This window comes from Nicotiana attenuata, chromosome 6, assembly GCF_001879085.1.
Source record: "Nicotiana attenuata strain UT chromosome 6, NIATTr2, whole genome shotgun sequence".
Lineage (NCBI taxonomy): Eukaryota > Viridiplantae > Streptophyta > Magnoliopsida > Solanales > Solanaceae > Nicotiana > Nicotiana attenuata.
Window position 1 is genome coordinate 19,017,412 of NC_031994.1, and position 19,977 is coordinate 19,037,388.

At 37.7% G+C, this 19,977-nt stretch overlaps 1 protein-coding gene across 2 annotated transcripts; it reads left to right on the plus strand.

The window, feature by feature from the left end:
• Positions 6,465-17,244, plus strand: LOC109226670 (lysine-specific demethylase JMJ25-like). 2 transcript variants are annotated; one of them, XM_019391495.1, is made up of 14 exons: positions 6,465-6,884; positions 8,324-8,423; positions 8,514-8,655; positions 9,093-9,156; positions 9,234-9,969; positions 10,741-11,070; positions 11,380-11,880; positions 12,409-12,481; positions 12,590-12,675; positions 14,942-15,061; positions 15,416-15,477; positions 16,009-16,075; positions 16,150-16,323; positions 16,413-17,244. In XM_019391495.1, the coding sequence occupies exons 1-14, from the start codon at positions 6,580-6,582 to the stop codon at positions 17,112-17,114; spliced, it is 3,462 nt and encodes a 1,153-aa protein (XP_019247040.1). In that variant the 5' UTR covers positions 6,465-6,579; the 3' UTR covers positions 17,115-17,244. The 2 variants fall into 2 exon arrangements, with proteins under 2 accessions (XP_019247040.1, XP_019247041.1); XM_019391496.1 differs by having other exon boundaries at positions 16,012-16,075.

Consider the following 19,977-nt stretch of genomic DNA (forward strand, 5'->3'; position numbering starts at 1 on the left):
ATAGCCTATCTTGGTTCAACCGTAGTTGAACTTTTTGGTGAAGGCGCATAGCCTTGATATAATGGCGAAGGCGCATAGCCTGAGTCCCGGTTCACCCGTAGTTGAACTTTCTGGTGAAGGCGCGTAGCCTGTCTCGGTTCAACCGTAGTTGAACTTTTTGACGAAGGCGCATAGCCTTGATATAATGGCGAAGGCGCATAGCCTAAGTCCCGATTCAACCGTAGTTGAACTTTCTGGTGAAGGCACGTAGCCTGTCTCGGTTCAACCGTAGTTGAACTTCTTGACGAAGGCGCATAGCCTGAGTCCCGGTTCAACCTTAGTTGAACTTTCTGGTGAAGGCGCGTAGCCTGTCTCGGTTCAACCGTAGTTGAACTTTTTGACGAAGGCGCATAGCCTTGATATCATGGCGAAGGCGCATAGCCTGAGTCCCGGTTCAATCGTAGTTGAACTTTCTGGTGAAGGCGCGTAGCCTGTCTCGGTTCAACCGTAGTTGAACTTTTGGTGAAGGCGCATAGCCTGTCTTGGTTCAACTGTTGTTGAACTTTATTGATCTTTGATGACGAAGGCTCATGGTCTGAGTCCCAGTTCAACTGTTGTTGAACTTTGTCGATCTTTGATGACGAAGGCTCGTGGCCTGAGTCCCATATTGTGGGTATTGAGTGCTGAAGCTCGGTTTGGATTCGAGACCTTGAGCGGCTCATCCGTTGTCTTCCCAACCGGGGTTTATAGGCTGTCTTGAGGCGACTCTCGGCTCGAGATATCTCCGTGTCGGTTTCTCGCCGGAGCTTGTATCGGGGATGTGGAAGATGCCTTACAGAGACCTTCCCTTAGGAGGGGGGGGGGGCTGCTTCTTCTTGTTTGCACCATCTGATAGATGAGAGACAGAGGAACTGGATCTCGATTCGAGATCTTCGAGTTCCATCGGCCTGATATGCCGCTTTGGCTTGTTTAAGCTGGGTTGTTCTTCCTTTTCCGGTCGTTTCTTTCCTTTTGGTCCCTATGGTAAGAACTACGCGATTTTGCNACCGTAGTTGAACTTTTTGACGAAGGCGCATAGCCTTGATATAATGGCGAAGGCGCATAGCCTGAGTCCCGGTTCAACCGTAGTTGAACTTTCTGGTGAAGGCGCATAGCCTGTCTCGGTTCAACCGTAGTTGAACTTTTTGACGAAGGCGCATAGCCTTGATATAATGGCGAAGGCGCATAGCCGGAATCCCGGTTCAACCGTAGTTGAATTTTTTTTTTTTTTTTGGTTCGTGGGTTTTTGGGAGCTGAAGCTCGGTTTTGATTCGAGATCTTGAGCGGCTTAATCGTTATCTTCCCAACCGAGGTATGTAGGCTGTCTCGAAGCGCTTCTCGATTCGAGATTCCTCCGTGCTGGTTTCCGGCTGGAGCCCTTATCAGGGATGTGGGGGATCTCTTACGAAGATTCTCCCCAAAAGAAGAGGGGCTGCTTCTTCTTGTTTGTACCATTAGATAGATGAGGGACAGAGGAACTGGACCTCGATTCGAGATCTTCGAGTTCCATCGGCCTGATATGCCGTTTTGGCTTGTTTTTGCTGGGTTGTTCTTCCCAACCGGCGTTTCTTTCCTTTTAGTCCATGGAAGAACTACGCGATTTTGCTATGAAATCCCCACAGACGGCGCCAAATTGTTTGCTCAAAAGTTATCACATATCTTGTGAATGAAAAACAATACAAATAATCACGGGAAAATCATAGCAAATCGTAATAATCCATTGGACCAAATGAAAGAAACGTAAATAAGTGCTCAAAATTAGGGGGAGAAACATTAAAAGCCTTTTTTAATAATATTGTTTGGTCTGCCTCTCCATGAAGAGGTTCAGAGCCTTACAATGGTGTTTTCTCTTCCCATAAGATGAGTATATTTTTCCCTTCTCTCTCCTGTCTATAGTAGTGAAGAAGTAGCCCCCTTTCTAGGGCTTCCACTCTTAGTATTTATAGATGTGAGCTTCGTGAGCTGGCAATAAATGGTCGTGGCTACGCTGAGGTTCCGTCCCCGTGGGGGAATGAATGGGCCGTGCCCTCGTAGATTCAATCGGACAAGAGTCGAATCCTCTTATAAATAAGTGGCCATACCGCTTATTAATTATGGATTACCTCAAGAGGAGATTAACTCCGTTAATTACCGTGAGGTCAGATTCTGACCCATACAATTCCTTTAATTACCAAAAAAATATTTTATATTTTAAGACTTAGGGAAGAAGATATTTGTATAAAGGAAAGACAAACATTTAGTCAAGCTCTTTTTGTTTCCCATTCGATATTTTATATCCGTGTTAGGCTTCGGCTAATTCGGATGCATGACATGTAAGACAAATTAAGGAGAAATCACCCCCTATCATAATTTTATCATGTTTGATATCCACTTTAGGTTTCGATTAATACGGATTCATGCCATGTAAGATCTATTAAGCGGTATGCACTTCGTATTACAAACATATGATAAAGAATGCAAAGATCTTATCCATTCCATTGTTAATATTTGTGGTCATGTAATTTAGGGTGACCCTTGGATAATTAAGTTCTTACTTTGCTTTTTTTTTTTTTTTTAAGTTATCTCTCGTATTAAAACTTATATTTTGTACTCTCATTTCTTCTTTCTACTAAGCTACCTATTCCTTCATAAACGAGGTCATAAGGACATTGAATAAATCAAATTTCAAATAGTTTTTCATACCTTCTCAAGTTTTCAGGCATTACGCAGGTTCTATTGTTCCAACTTTCTATCTTTCTTTTTAATTTAAACTTTATTATTTTTTATGCCTTTTACTTTATTAGTGTATATTGCTTTTTTACTATTTTTAGAATTTATATATAACAGCGAAGAAAATATGAATCGTGTTACCCAAAATAAAAAATAACAAATGAGATATGAGTCGAAACTCTAATATGAAGTTTTTTAAAAACTTAAGGCTTCCCAATAAAGCTTGATTTTAGGCCAGTAATGTAATTGAGCGCCCTTGATAATACAAGTTGGAAAATTTTGTAAGCATTTAAAAAAACAAAAAGTAGTAATCGGCTAAGATTTGATATATTAATTGAGAGGTGACCGACAATTTTAAATGACTAGGTACATAAGAATTGTAAAATTACCGAAAAAAGTGAATTTGTTTTCCAATAGATATTTAAATATTAGAGTTGTATTTGCACGTGTATATGATTTTGGCTGTTTTTGAATTTTTATGAGTGATGTGAATTAAAAATCTTGATAAATAGCTTTTTGAATTTTTTTTTAAATATTTTCGAAAATTAAAATTCATGTTCGAGTGAAAGTTAAAAATAAGAGTGTTAAACGGGCCGGGTTGACCCGGTTCCAGACTGACCCAGACCTGTAGAACCCGGAACCGGCCCGGACCGGTAAGAGGGGGCTGGGCTGGGGGGTTGGTCCGATTTAGTTCTTTGAAACGGGTAACTGGCCCGGTTGAACCCGGAAGAGTGAACAGTAACTCTTACCAGGTTAACCGGTCCGGTTTAAACGGCTACTTTTTTTTTTTTTTTAATTTTCGAATTCTGTGGGCAAGAAATTGAACAGGAAAAAAAGAAGGGAAAAAATGGCAAGTTGCAGTAGTTGTACATGTTCTTGTAGATCCAGAATTACTGCAAAATTAAATGTTATTAATCAATTTGCAACACCAAGAGGATTACAATTGATTTTCCCTGGAAACCCTAGATTAAAGCAAATACCTAGAATTTTTGTGGTAAGAGCATCAGCAGTTGATAGTTCATCTAGCTTTGTTGAACGCATGGAAAAAGCCTGGTTGATTTCCAAGGTATTTTTTTTTTTTTACCTATTTGTATTATGTGTTTTGTTTATCTGTTCATATTGTCAGTTCAATTATGTGATGTAAACAAGGGCATGGGCGAAGCTATATAGTCCCGAGGGTGGTTCGTCGAAAATTACACTATGTATATAGGTGAAATATTGCATTTTAGAGGTATATATTTAAAACCCTTGGTGAATTTACTTGTTGTTAAAAATGTAAACCTTTCAATTTGTAAGTTTGAATTATGAAATAAAAGTAGCACTTGCAAATTGCAATAAGTGCAATTTTTTTCTATCTTCCTTGTATTCTTTATGTTAGTACTTTGTATTAATATAACTTACAATATTTATAAAAAATTCCAAAAAAAAAAATTAAAAATACACTAAACCCGGCCCGGCCCGGCCCCTCAACCCGTAACCCTTACGGTTCAATTTTTACCCGAATCAACCTGAACCCGTTAAATCCGTTAAGAACCAACCCGGAACCGGCCCGGACCGCAACCCGTACGGGTCCAAAAAATAGAGGCCCGGCCCGACCACTCGTTAAACAACCATAGTTAAAATTTTCATGAACAAATATTTGATTTCGAAAAAAAATAAAAACATTCGAAAAAAAGAAATCCTTTTTTATGCCAAACAGGCTCTAGAATAAATATATTCTCTCTCTATTCAATTTATGTGACTGATTTGACTTGACACCAATTTTTTTTTTTTTGAAACTTATTAGTAGTCTATCTATAATTAAAAGCCGAGGAAAAAAGCATGTCATGAAGCCAAGTGGCAGTATCCCCAATAGACACTTGGCAGATTCAGACAAAGCTCCAATTTCTTTGGAAGTACACGAATGAAATTCACTTTCAAAACCGTCAATCTCAAAAACTGTACACCTTCCCTTGGAAAATTCTTATTTTTCATTGTTTAAAATTATTAAATAAACATGGGTGGGTATACAAACCGTTCAAACTACCCACGTTGGTGGGAAAACCAACCGTTCATACTGGGCTTTATATATCTGATTTTTTTATTTTTAAAAATTTTAATTAACTGAACGTTCTGGGCTTCATATATCTGATTAATTTTTTTTTAAAAATTTTAATTAACTGAACGTGGGGTAAAATTTAACTCCACAATTTTAGGTTTAAACTTTTTACCTACAACTTACCCTAAATTGTCTCTGCTAAATCACAATACGCTCAACTGTGTAACCCACGATTTAGTATAGTGGGTTCCAACTGATAAAAACTGCAAATATATATTTCCTCCCACAACTTAACCTACTGCAATTCTACTTTTCGTTTTCATATCAAGATTACAAGTAAAGTTACTTCTTATGCAAAAGATGACTAATCACATTGATTTCATCAAGGATATAACAATTTCAAAGATGCAATGGAAGTTGAAAGTCCGGGTTGTCCGTATGTGGGAAATACCGGATCGTTTTAATCCTGGAAATATATTCTCGATTGAATTGGTTCTACAAGATGAAAAGGTATTTTAAATATGTTATTCGCTGTGTAATTCCTTTTTGTTTTCGAAATTTCAATATCAATATATATAGATTTTATTTGCTCTGTGACATTGTTATATGAATACTTTCAAATTGCAAAAAACAGTGTACCTTCCAAGTGTTCCATACATTGATTTGCTTTGCTTGCAAGTGTAAAACAAGTTAATTGCCAATGTTGACCACCTGCACATCTGTAAAAACATGCTTACATAGCAGGTTAACCGTATATATACACACAGTAGGTGGAGTTTACTTTATTTAGTCAAAAGAAAGAATTCTGTTTTCATGTTTTTTTGCTAACGCATGTTGTCATCACATACATAGAAAATGCAAAATCTAACAACTACAGAAGATAAGCAAAGACACTACAAACCTTGATAAATAGTATGTAATGAATATTATTAAAAGGAGAGGAAAAAGCCCTCTCCGTAAGCCAAGTGGTAGCCTAAAAAAATGCCACATGGCATAATTGGTTACTAATTAGTTATTTAGTTTATAATTAGTTATTGGTTACTTATTTTTGAATTTAAATACATATAAAAACGAAAAAAATAAAATACAATAAAAAACTACCATATATATTAATTGGTTACTTTATTTGGATTAATAAATATAGATATCTTATAAATAAATATAATTTAAAAAATGAAAATTAAATATATAAAAAATAACTACACATTCAAATTGGGTGGGAGTAGTTTCAAGTTGGAGTTTTAAAATAATTTTAAAATAAAAAACAAAATTAAAAAAAACAATGAATTACCAATTCAAATTGGGGAGTAGTTTCAAATTGGAGTTTTATAATTATTTTGAAATAAGAAAATGAAAAATCTATTTATATATAATATACATATAAAAAAACAAAAATAATAAATAAAATAAAAAATTACCATATATATATATATATATATAGTAATTGATTACTCTATTTGGATTAATAAATATCGATATCGTATAATTAAATATGATAAAAAAACAACGAAAAATAAATATATTAAAAGCTTAAAAGGGTAAAACTTTTTGTGAGGCTTTCAATTTGTACGGTTATAAATTGAACTATTGAAGTAGGGGGAATATTAACTTTCTCTATTTTGAAATTATTTAAAAGAAATGGTGAGTTCAATTACGATTCTCACACAAGCGTGCTTAATACGATTGGAAAAGCCCGCGCAGAAACAAAAAGACGTCTCCGAGTCTTTCACTGTACTTTATGTTGGGATTCGGGACTATGGGGGGAGTAAAGAGAAGATGAAAAGCTCAGAATTTTCAAAGAAAGAGAAAAGAAGATGCAAAACAAGCGAATGAAATCAGAAGAAAAGGATATCCCGGTTGTAATGATAGAAAGCAGTAGTGAGGAAGAAGAAGAAGCAGAAAACGATGACGATTACGTTGGTGATAGTGATGAAGATAGTTGTGATCATTCAAGGGAGAATATCAAGAAGAGGAAAGTGGGTTCTAACAAAACTACAGGAGGAAATAGTAAAAGGGAGTCCAAAATGTGTCATCAGTGCCAGAGGAGTGACAAAGACAGAGTGGTGTGTTGCTCGAAATGTAAGGCCAAAAGATATTGTGTTTCTTGCATGACTCGATGGTGAGACTTTTCTCTATTTGACACATTTATCATGAAGAAACTTGACTGACATTCTTTCTTTTAGCCAAAGATAGAAACTTTTGATGATGTAAGTATATTATGCTGATGGTCTTTCAATCTAACACGCTCATGATGTAAACTTTCCAACTATGATCTTCTATTCTAACACACTACGATTCTAATCTAACACGCTGATGATAAGAGGCGGATCCAGGATTTAAACTCTATGGCTTCAGCTTTTAAGTTTCTTACTATTGAATTGATTGCAATTTTAGCGGATTCTTACACATAAATTTGTTCTCCACGTCTAGAGTTATGGGTTCAGTTGAACCTGGTGTCAGAAGGCTAGATCCGCCTATGCTGCTGATGGCCATAATGCATAAATAATACATATCTATCAGGTTCTGTTTTGCTGCTGCAATAATCTGAAAATGTAGGAGAATAGTTAATGGATTCATAAATAATTCTGTATGGTATATGATTTATTTTAATAGAGCCTCCTGTAACTTATGATTGTTTACTTTCTGATTTTCTAAGAGTACTAATTGATCCCAGTTGCTTAACAAGGTTGTCAAAATGTTTCATCACTGAATTGACCCAAGTACCGGTTGTTGGTGAAGTGTAGGGGTTTGAGGAAGTAACATTGAGATGTGCAACTTGTGAACGGGCTAGCCTTGTGTAGTAAATTAGGTTTTGCTTCCTCCTGCCTTGTAATTTGTTTATGCACTTGTTTGTACAGAATTGCCACCCAGTTATGTTGAAAAATAGGCTCTATAAGGGATGGTTGGTCTCTTTATATGGCTTGTGAGCTAGCTTTTGGGTTGACTTAGACCCAAGGTCCATTTTTTTAACATGGTACGAGGTCATGACCAATACCAATTCTCGAATTCCCAATGTGGGGCCCCCATATTGAATTGCCCACGCTCCAGATGAGTGTGAGGGGGGTGTAGAAGAGTCCCACATTGGCTCTTTAAGGAATGAGTGGTCTCTTTATATAGCTTGGACGAACCTCAGCTCTTTCGCTAGCTTTTGAGGTTGAGTTAGGCCCAATATCCATTTTTTTAACAAGTTATGCCATCAAGAAATTTCTTTACATGTTCAAAAGATGTGAAGGGTTTATGTAGCCAATGTTCAAAACGGGTAGCAATATGTCGGAAAAATGACGAGGCCTTTGGTTGAAATTGATCATATAAATATGCTAATTCATCAAAGCAAGATAACTGTTTTGTTTTACTTACAGCTTGTTTGGGTGGTCGTTACCTGTTGTATTGTATCGTATTGTTATTTTAAGTATAATGTTTGTTTTGATTGTTGCTTAAATTTTAATGTATCATATCATTAAATCCGTCGTTACGTAACGATGAAAATTGTCACTTTATGGAACGACCAATTTGGTGTGGTCGCATCGTTACCTTATTTTCTTTTACCGCTGTATGTAGGTACCCTAGGATGCCAGAGGAGGCCTTTTTAAAAGCTTGTCCTGTATGTCGTCACATTTGTAACTGCATAGCATGCTTGCGGTTAGATGGGTTGGCTAAAGTAGGCTTCATTCAATTCTTTCACCTTGTCTTATGTTCCAAAAATGATTTAGTTATTGCGAATTGAGTGGTACTCTTGTTTTTAATACAGCATTTGATGAATGTAGAAGTGAAGTTCAGTGATGAAGAAAAACTTGAGTACTCTAAGCACATTCTACGAGCACTTTTGCCTGCTTTGGAACAATTTAATACAGAGCAAATGATCGAAAAGGAGATTGAGTGCCATATACAAGGTATTAAATCTCTGAATTTGATGCTAGAAGGTTATATATTTTTAAAGAGGCGGTCTCATTTAATAGGTTATCACATGCTATTGATGACTAAGATTACTGATACGAGTGAAGTGTAATTTGACAAATGCTGGCATCATTTGATGAAGCCAAAAAGTTCCAAGTTGGCTTGTGTTTACTTTTACTTTTCCAATTTAATGAGGCCGTGACATGGACATTTTATTGAAGAACAAAAGGTTCCTTTTGTAATTATCCTTTTGGTAAGTAAAATAGGTGTCTCCTCAATATCTCTTTTTAGGAACAAAAGTAGGCCATTTCTACCGATAAAGTTTCATTCTTATTCAAAGGAATGATTTACAACTAAGAAGGCTGTGAGTTTTGCGGCTGAAATTCTTCGAAAAAAGGATTGTTTCAGTGAGTACTGTCTTTTTTTGGGGCAGGATTGCCAGATTCAGAGGTTAATATACGCAAAGCAAAATACGAGAAGGATGAACGCATTTATTGGTGAGCTTTCACAGTTATCTTAGACTGCAATTCATCGATAAGTTTACAGAATAATGAATATCACCTGTTATTTGCAGCAACTATTGCAGTGCTTCGATTGTTGATTTACATCGGAGCTGTTCTATCTGTTCCTATGAACTTTGCCTAACTTGTTGCAAAGAACTAAGGAATGGAAACCTTCAAGCAGGTGCATCCGAAGTGAAGGTGCAATATATTGACAATGGACCAGGTTATTTGCATGGTAAACCTAGTAGCATAACTCCAGCTAAGAATGGAACTTGCACGGAAACTACTGAATTTAAATTAAGGGATCATACAAAAGTGACAATGGCATCTAAATGGAAACCCAAGGAAAATGGTGCCATTCCTTGCCCTTCAAAAGATATGGGAGGTTGTAGTAAAGGCACCTTAAATTTGAGATGTATATATTCTGAGAATTGGATGTCACAGCTGTTACTGAAAGCTAAAGAAATAGCACAAAAGTGTAAATTGAAGGAAATATATAATGATTCAGAACTTCATTGCTCTTGTTCAAAATCTAAGGGTGCAAATGATACTTCCGGTGGCAAGCTACGTAAGGCAGCTGCTAGAGAAAATTCTGATGATAACTATGTATTCTGTCCAGCAGTTGGGGATGCTCGGCATGCAAACTTGAAGCATTTTCAGTACCATTTGTTCAAGGGTGAACCGATAATTGTAACTAATGTACTTGATAATGCATTGGGATTGAGCTGGGAACCTATGGTTATGTGGCGTGCTTGTCGACAATCAAAGAAGGCTACTGATGTTTTAAATTGCTTAAATTGGTGTGAGGTTTGTCCAGTCATCTATTCTAGAACTGTGAAACATAAGCTAATGTCATTGCATCTTATACTATGCCTGAATATCCTAATGCCGCATGACTGGGAAAGCCTACTAATTTCTCCATTCTGGTATTGGTCTAGCCTTCGCTATGTAGTTCAATGTCTTCATAGAACACAATCATGACACTAATATAGCTTAACATTTTCACAAGTCACGATTGGGATCTTATTAGTTGTGCTATTTCTGGGCCCTTTTATCTTCTTTGGTGAGTGTTATTTGATCTAGTTCCATATCTTGATCTCATTGTTTATATTTGTCAGCTTTATGACTTGCTCATTACATTGTGTGAGAGAGAATTGGCCAAACTAACGAAGTTTTACAAACTGGGTTAGAATATTTAATCCCAAGAGGACAATGTTTAGATCCAAAAGTTGAACTAGATCTGACTGATTTACAAGTAACCTCAACTTACATTTTGGTTACTTCTCTGCAGTCTGCACTAATTTGTGGTTCAAAGGAAACACGTCAACTAGCAGGGTAGCTTATTCCACTTATTAAGCTATAAAACATCGCCACTCTTACAAATAATCACGGTGATGCTTCACTTTCTGTTAAGTCTGTTTTACAAATTTTAAGTGATACTCCTATGTATCTAAGAAATTGACTATTTGAGTTTGTGTAAACATGTTTTGTCCTAATTGAAATAATTGAGGCATATGTTCTGATACAATATATTTTCCATGTTCTTACCTCAAATTACTTTATCCTGGATACGTGCAGTTGGAGATGAATATTCACCAGTTTTTCAAAGGGTACATGGAGGGTCGCTTTGACAGTTATGGGTGGCCTCGACTCTTAAAGTTGGATGACTGGCCGCCGTCAGGTCTATTTGATGAGCGGTTGCCGCGTCATGGTGCAGAATTTTCAAGTTGTTTACCTTTTAAGGAGTATACACATCCTCAATATGGCTATCTCAATCTCGCCCTAATACTTCCTGATAACTGTTTGAAGCCAGATTTGGGTCCTAAGGCATACATTGCTTATGGTTTTCCCATGGAGCTTGGACGTGGAGACTCAGTCACCAAACTACACTATCTTGTGTCTGATACGGTATGTTTAGATCCTACAAATGTAGTATAACAAGCTGCTGGTACTGTTGATATCTGGAGACCCTGGAAATATTAACATGCACTCTAATACTATGTTGCACGGGCTCCAAAATATTGCCGTACATGTCAGATTCTCCAAAAATGCACTACTTTTGGAGAATCTGACACGCACCCGGCGGCATTTTTGGAGAGCCCGAGCAACATAGCTCTAATATTTTCGGGGCATTTGGAAGAAGTTATATGAGAAACTTACAACAAATCCATATCTTCCGTGTTCTTATTTTTTTAAAACTATGTTTTAAACTTTTAGGTGAATGTCTTGATGCACACTCAAGCAATGGTCCCAACAGTTGAACAGCTCTCGGCCATAGAGAACTTGAAGCAGAATCACAAAGCGCAGGATCAGAGAGAATTTGTAACTTGTTCTAATAGAACGACCCAGAGGATACGGCTGAAGTTTTCTCAGGATAAGCAGAACTGTGATAGTTTGAAAGTTGAGAATAGTAATAAAGCTGAGAATATGAAGTATAGCCAGCAAGGTTTGAAAGTTGAGAATAGTAATGAAGGTGAGAATAAGAAGAATAGCCATCAAGGTGTAAAAGCAGAATGCGGAACAAATAAATTAGGAGAAAAGTACCAATGTGGGGAAGATAGTACTATTTTTGGGCAGAACAGGTCGGAAGGATTTGAGGAAGATGGCGGTGGTGCTCTATGGGATGTCTTTAGGAGGCAAGATGTTCCTAAACTGGAGGAATATCTCACAAAGCACTTCAGGGAATTTAGGCATATATATGGCTCACCGTTGCCGCAGGTACAGATAAGTGGGCAATGCACTAGTCTTATTATGTGTTGTGGGAATGATGTTAAGGGTCCTTGCCATGCACTAGTCCCACTATGTGTCTCGTTTAGTGTTGAATTGTGCCACAATCTCATCTGAAAATGTAAGCTTTTAGAGAGAGCATACTAGTATACTTAACTATGTTATATCTCAAACATGCCCCCTAACGTGTGAGCCTGTTTTGTTTTCATTGACCAATCCTGTGAAAATATTTTTTGATTTTTGGGTGGCGGTGAGGTTTGAACCTAGGCTCAATCTCTGCTTTGATATCATATTAAAGTGTGTGACTATCTTATCTAAAGGTTTAAGTTTTTAGAGAGAGCAGACAATTAATCGCTTAATTATACTGTGTGTAAAACAAAGAATGCCTGCCCAAATTAGTGAGTTCTGCTGTGGTTCTTCCCACCCTCCCTATGTAAAGTGACATATGTGTTTGTTCTTTTCTACCATGTCTCAGTTTGAAATCGGTTACCTGTCTTAATTCTTATTGTTCCATTACAGGTTGTTCATCCCATTCATGATAAAACTTTCTACTTGAGCACAGAGCACAAAAGGAGGCTAAAGGAAGAATATGGTCATATTATTCTCCTAATAATTGCCATTTATTTGCATGCCTCATATAGGAAGCAGTTTCTGACACTGCATCTTGTGTTCACTGCGCTTTCATGCTTTTCTTTTGCAGGCATTGAACCATGGACTTTTGTTCAAAAATTAGGTGAAGCTGTTTTTATTCCTGCTGGATGCCCTCATCAAATCAGAAATTTAAAGGTACCTAGTTGGTTAATCTCTCTATCCCATGTCATCATGTCGGCCTTCTACACAGCAAATTATTGTAGTATTAGGGAAGTCCAGTAGCACATGGAACTGTCATTTTCTTTTCTTTTCTTTTTCAACACAGTCTGCTTTTAGATTCCCGTCACAGTTTTTAATATTGCGCTAAAGAATCCTCTGTCCTATACTGCATCCTGAATGGCTCCTTCCCTATTGCTTCATGCAATTTGAGAAGAGGATAAAAACAAATTGAGTATTTCCAACTTAGTGTCTACAAAAATAGATTTGTATCTGATAAGCTCTGAATGGGCAAACATCTGTCTGGTCTAGTGATTAACGACATGTACGATGGAGCTAAGACTCAGGTGAGGAGAGTGGGAGGAGACTTAGATCATTTTCTGGTTGCGATGGGATTACACCAGGGATCCTTGCTTAGCTTAGCCTGTTTTTATTTGCCTTGGCTATGTATGCACTGACGCCCGACACTCAAGGGGAGGTGCCATGGTGTAGTTATTCACAGATGACATAGTATTGATCGAAGGTGACTGGAGGTATGGAGACAAACCCTAGAGTCCAAAGGTTGAAGTTGAGGAGGACTAGGACAAAATACTTGGAGTGCAAGTTCAGCAACGTGACGGAGGAAGCAGACATGGATGTGAAGATCGATTTATAAGTCATCCCAAAGAGAGAAGGTTACAAGTATCTCGGGTAAGTTATTCAGGGAAATGGGGAGATTGGCGAGGATGTTACACATTGTATCGGCGCGAGGTGGATGAAATAGAGGCTAGTGTCCGGTGTTTTGTGTGATAAGAATGTGCCACCAAAGCTTAAAGGCAAGTTCTACAGAGTGGTGTTAGACCGACTATATCGTATGGGGTAGAATGTTGGCCAGTCAAGAATTCCCATACGCAGAAGATGAAAGTAGCGGAGAAGAAGATGCTGAGATGGATGTGCGACCATACCTGATTGGATAATATTAGGAATCAAGATATCCGGGTAAAAGTAGGTGTGGTCCACGAGGACAAGATCCGGGAAATGAGGCTTAGATGGTTCGGGCATGTGAAGAGGAGAAGCCTAGATGCTCTAGTAAGTATGTGTGAGCGGTTGACTTTGGTGGGTATAAGAAGAGACAGAGGGAGGCCAAAGAAATATTGGGGAGATGTGATCAAGCAGGACATGGTGCGGCTTCGGCTTACTGAGTACATGACTCTTGATAAGAGGGTGTGGTGGTCGAGTATTAGAATAGAAGGTTAGTAGGTAGTCGAGTGCTTTTTGATCTATACAGGGGGTATTAGGGTTAGTTAGGTAGTGTTTTCTTATTCTTAGATTGCTAATTTTAAACTTGTTTTCCTATTACCATCCGTGTTGGTTTCTTAGTTTCTTGCTGTGTTTGGTGCTTGTTGCTATTTGGTGCTTGTTGCTACTGCTTACTTCCATCTATTTTTTGGCTCTTAGTTTGCTGTGATAATCTTTCTGGCACTTGATGTTGCATGTTGGTATTGCTTATTTCCACTATTTTAATGGTATTAGTGTTAGTTGGTATCCCTTTTATTCTTAGTTTGCTATTACCACATATTTTGTGTTGTTACTTGCCTTCCGTACGCCCTTAATTTGTTATCATTTCATATCTTGTACTGTTATTACTGACTATTAGTGCTTCTTTCAAACTCTCTTTTGCTTTCTTGGGCTTTGTTTTCTAAAAAATACCTCGTATTGATATTACTTGCTATAGGTGCTTCTTCCATCCTTTCTTTAGCCGAGGGTCTATCAGGAAACCGTCTCTCTGCCCTTCCAAGGTAGGGGTAAGGCTGCGTACATCCTACCTTCCCAGACCCCACTTGTGGGATTACACTGGGTTGTTGTTGCTTCCTGAGCCGAGGGTCTATCGAAAATAGTCTCTCTAGCCTCCCAAGGTAGGGGTAACGTCTGCGTACACATTACACCCTAGACCCTACTTCTGGGACTTCACTGGGTCTGTTGTTGTTGTTGTTGGTCAGAAGTCATTTTCAGCAGTTTTAAGGAAGGATGTAATTATCAAGATTCTGGGATGAATTGAAGCCCAAAAAAGTTTATCAATCATCAAATGTTTAAATAGATAACTATGTCTTTATTTTCTCAAAGTACACATCATTGGTAGATAACTTCTTATGGATTTATCTTTCTGCGCTGATATGATTTATTGTAGGCTCTTAACTTAGTGAACCACAAGTCTAGTACTTTTATATTCTCAGCTCGATGACTTCTGGCAGTTCATCTTTTACAGTCCTGCATCAACGTCGCTGTTGATTTTGTATCACCTGAAAATGTGAATGAGTGCATCCGTTTAACTGAGGAATTTCGGAAGCTTCCCAGAAACCATGATGCTAGGGAAGATAAGTTGGAGGTATATGGATCCTCTTATCTTCTTATTTATTTATTTTGGTATAAGAAATGCTCTTGACATGCTTCTGCCCTTAACCAGTTGACCATCTATGCAGCCTTTCACATAGAAATTATTAGTCTTAGATCCTCTGTTAAACTCCTCGTAATTACTTTCATTATGTAGTTTGATATTTAAGATTGCATGTCCCCATTACAAGTTGCCAGCTTTATAGTATGCACTACATTTATGTTTAGATGATATCACTTTGTAAAATTGGTATATATTTTATTTAATTTCTTCTGTAATGTTAAGTTTCTCTCAGAAACAAGTGTGTGCATGTGTAAAGATTATTAAATTCTGCCTGTGCGGCTTCAGGTAAAGAAAATAATTCTTCATGCGGTGAGCCAAGCATTGGATCATTTGGAAAAGACAACACTGTAAGATTGCTTCTCCTTGTTTTTGCGGAGTTATACCCTTAGTTGCTTTTTGTTTAAACATGAAACTTAGATATTTTGGAAAAAAAACATTAACTCATATAACTTTTTTTCCTCCTATGTGCTGCATACATCTTTTGCATTCAGTTCTTATTCTGGATATGCTTAAAGAATAATTTTATTTCTAATAGTGTTAGCCATGGAGCTTTTATCATCTGGTGTTGCCATTCTTGACATGCTTATTTCTATCCCTTCTATTACACCAGCTCAGACAGTGGATCTTATGTCGAAACACAACTATTTAAAGACAAAAGGTTTAGATGCTGGTGGTGTCATTATGGCATAATGCATTTGAGGGAAAAAAGTTGAAACTCTCCTTTGTGAATCTCGAAGGATAAATACCTGTAACTTGTAGCTCCAAAATGGGAAACCACAGTGGTGACTGCTGTTCCTTCTGGCTCTCTTGAGCATGCTAAGTATCCTTGTTTATGCATACTTACATTTTCTTTTTTCTTTTTCGTCATTGGATGCAAGTAGGAACACAGAAGCAGGCATTGCTGCGGGATCATCCTCATCAAGTCTGATAAGCAAAAGTATAAATGTGAGCCAAAGTCCGAACCTTGTTCATTTCTGAGTCGAACTTCAGTATTTGGCTTGTAATTTTCTCTTTTCTAGGCTATGACAGAACCAAGTATGCCAAAGTCTGCCTCTGTTATGGAAGATCTATCCAGCGGCAAGGATGCCATGAGAGAAGAATATATTGCTACAAGTGAGGATGAGAAACCAAGAACTGAAGTTGATCTACCTTCGCCACTTCCAGTTCTTGTTCATTCGTCTTCAGCGAATAAGGTTTGCTCAGTTGATAACTGATATATTTTCTGGTTTAGATTTTCCTTGTTAATACCGTATGGATTTATAAAAAATGCTTTTATTGGCAGGCTCAAGAAAGTACATCAGTTCCAGGACAAAACTTAAAGCAGTCCATCAATATAGAAGATGTGGAATCAACTTTCCACACGGTTCAATCATTCTTGAAGTCTTTACCAGAGCAGTATTCCGGCCAACAATCAGGCCTCCAGAGCGACACTGTCTCAACCCAAACACTCGCAAAAGTAATATTTGAATGCTCAATCAGAATGTCTTTGGAGGCATTAGCTGATCCAATGCATGAAAAAGAAATGTGTGGTGCTATTGCTGCTTTAAATGAAAATCCCTCGTCGTTTAGTGACGAACAAACCAAGCAATTGGTAAAACTTAAGTATGAATTCCCTTTCATGCTTAAGAAATGGAGGGACTTGGCACAAGCTGAATCAAGTTACCAGGAATTCTTGACCAAATTTGAAGAGGATAGGAAAAAATTGGATAATTGGATTAGATCAGAAGCAAGGTTGAAGTCAGAGTATGAGAAAAAGGAGGAACAAGCTAGGGAATTGGAAGCAGCCCTCCAAACTATAAAGACCAGGCAAAAAGAAATCATGAATGAAAGACAAGAAGCTTCTCAAGAAGCTCAAAGAATCATGTTGTTAGCTCAAGAAAAAGCTGGCAAGGTAGGGAGCACTAGAACTGAATTGATAACAACAAAAATGCAGATGGATGGCTTGCGAAAAAATTGGTCCAACTTTCAGTCTTCATTCCCATAGGCCTATTATGGCTCTTAGGATTAGGTACATTCTGGAAGGTGGAGTCAGTCCATTGTGTACATGTAAAATGTAGAAGAATGAATTGTGCCATCTTTCTTTTTCCCGAAAACTATTTAATCTGCTGCAATCTAGTCACATCTTTATTTATAGCTTGAACTGTCTGCTATTTGATTTACTTAGATAGATGGCTTTACATATTTGTGGGAATTCTAGATTCATATATTTTTTCCCCGTTTTCTATTACCTGAGTCGGCTAGTCCAAATTTTAACACAAAATGGTCTAAATTAATTATCATAGTTGAGAATGGCAAAATAAATAAAGTATTATTTACGTATTAGGTTTTCTTCTTAAATAGTTGGACTTTGCTGTTGTAGTATTCATGTATTAGGTTTTCTTCTTAAGCTAGGGGAAAGTTATGTGCTGAGCGAGAGCCTAATTTTGAAAGCAGCTAAAGAAAATTGAAAAAAGAAATGAGAAATCTTAAAGAGCAAGGTTTCAGAATTGCTCTTGAATAGACCTTTGCAATACTCGAGTTGAGTTCTGTGTTTAGAGAGAAAAGAAGAGATGATATTATTGATGAAAACCAAATCACACCCTATTACTATACTCTGCACTACCTTATATCTACTTAGGGGGAAAAACAGAAAAAAGGAGGAAAAGTTAGTTATAACTAACTCGGTGAATCTCACATGTGGCAACTAACTTCTAACTAACTTGACAGCTGGAAATTACAATCAATAGTAGAACTAACAACTAAAAGAAATCACTCAATTATTATGCATTTCATTCTGGATCATATCAACACTCCCCCCTTCAAACAATCTTTGTCCTCAAGGATTAAAAGCTGGAAACTTGAGCTGGAATTCCTGCCGATCTTCCCATGTACTATCTTCAGGTGCTGCATTCAGCCGCTTCACTAGAATATGGGTTGTTGCTTTACCATTCTTGGGAGCCAATCTTTTATCCAAGATAGCTTCTGGTTCGAGTAATACATGACTATGTTCAGCATGAACAATATGAAGGATTGGTGAAACTGGATGAGAACCAAGCTTCTTCTTAAGCTGGGATATGTGGAAAGTGGGATGGATTTTTGAGTAGGTAGGTAGAGCCAATGTATAAGCTATTGGTCCCACCTTTTGAGTGATTTGAAAAGGGCCATAGAACTTAGCCGAAAGCTTCTGAAAGGAATGACTTTTTAGGGATAGTTATCTATAGGATTGCAATTTAACATAAACCCTTTCTCCAACTTCATAGTTCCTATCAGTTCTACCTTTATCTGCTTGGGACTTCATTCTATTCTGGGCTCTCAGCAAGTGAAACTTGACTGTCCTCAATGTGGCCTCCCTTGCCCGTAGGCTTCTGTCTACCACTTCCAGTTGAGAGTCAAGTGGCATGTAAGGTAATAAAGAGGGTGGTTTCTGACCATAAACAACCTCATAAGGTGTCATCTTGATAGCTGAGTGATAGGTAATGTTGTACCACCACTCTGCCAATGGTAACCACTGGGGCTATTCTTGAGGTCTATCACTTATCATGCATCTAAGATAACGCTCCAAACATCGATTTACCACCTCAGTTTGGTCTGAGGGTGATACGCAGTACAAGTAAGTAAGGACACCTTCTGCAATTTAAACAACTCCTTCCAAAATTTGCTGGTGAAAACCACATCTCCGTTAGATACCACAGATTTAGGCATACCATGGAGTTTAAAGGCATTATCCATGAATACCTGAGCCACCTCTAATGCAGTGTAAGGGTGTTTTAAAGACATGAAATGAGCAGCTTTACTCAGACTGTCAACTACGACAAAAATAACTTCCTTGCCTTTAGCTTTTGATAATCCTTCAACGAAATCCATGGAAAGATCTTGCCATACCTTGTCAGGAATAGGTAATGGTTGTAGCAAACCTGGGTATGCTACATTCTCATTTTTACACCTCTTACAAAAGTGTAGACTGTTTGCTTCATTTTTTTCCAATAAAAATCCTGCTTGAGCTTGCTCAAAGTAGGAGAAATGCCGGAATGCCCTCCTATTGAACTGTTGTGGCAATAAGCTACCAACTTCCTTCTCAACTCCTCATTGTGGCCCACCATAATTCTTTCTTTTATACTCAGAATACCAGCCTAGTACTTGTAGTATGGTTTGGTTGGTGCAGAGTTTTGCAACTTCTGGATAAGAACTTGTAGAATAGGATCTTGTAACCAGGATTGTTTGACTTCTTCTAGCAATTCCACCTGAACTCCAGAGATACTGCAAAGTTGAGCTGGTTCCTCTTTTCTTGATAAAGCATCCGCAATAGTGTTGTCTTTCCTCTTCTTATAGGAAATAGTATAGTCATATCCGAGTAATTTGACTAGCCACTTTTGTTGGCTAGGTGTTGTTATCCTCTGCTCCAACAAATACTTGAGGCTATGATGATCAGTCTTGATGATGAAGTGCCTGCCCAACAACTATGGTCTCCATTTCTGCACTACACTCACCAATGCCAACAACTCTCTATCATATACTGTTAAGGCCTTGTTCTTTCCAGATAGTCCCTTTCTAAAGAAAGCTATAGGTCTGCTTTCTTGAGTAAGTACTGCACCAATACCATCTCCTGAAGCATCAGTCTCCACAATGAATTTCTTAGAGAAATTTGGCAGTGCCAAGACAGGAGCTGAAGTTATCAATTTCTTTAAATCCTCAAATGCTTGAGTTGCAGCCTCATTTCATATAAAGTTTCTCTTCTTTAAGAGATCAGTTAAGGGTCTAGCAATGGCCCCATATCCCTTAATGAAACGTCTGTAATACCCAGTAAGGCCTAGGAATCCCCTGAGTGATTTGATAGATGAAGGTTGAGGACAGCTGAGTACTGCTGCTAT

What these genes read in the sequence shown, in the direction of transcription:
- LOC109226670 (XM_019391495.1), top strand. Translation starts at nt 6,580, where the DNA reads ATGCAAAACAAGCGAATGAAATCAGAAGAAAAGGATATCCCGGTTGTA. An exon ending in ATTGCTTAAATTGGTGTGAG is followed by an intron (nt 9,970 to 10,740) that starts GTTTGTCCAGTC and finishes GGATACGTGCAG; the next exon opens with TTGGAGATGAATATTCACCA. An exon ending in TGATAAGCAAAAGTATAAAT is followed by an intron (nt 16,076 to 16,149) that starts GTGAGCCAAAGT and finishes TCTCTTTTCTAG; the next exon opens with GCTATGACAGAACCAAGTAT.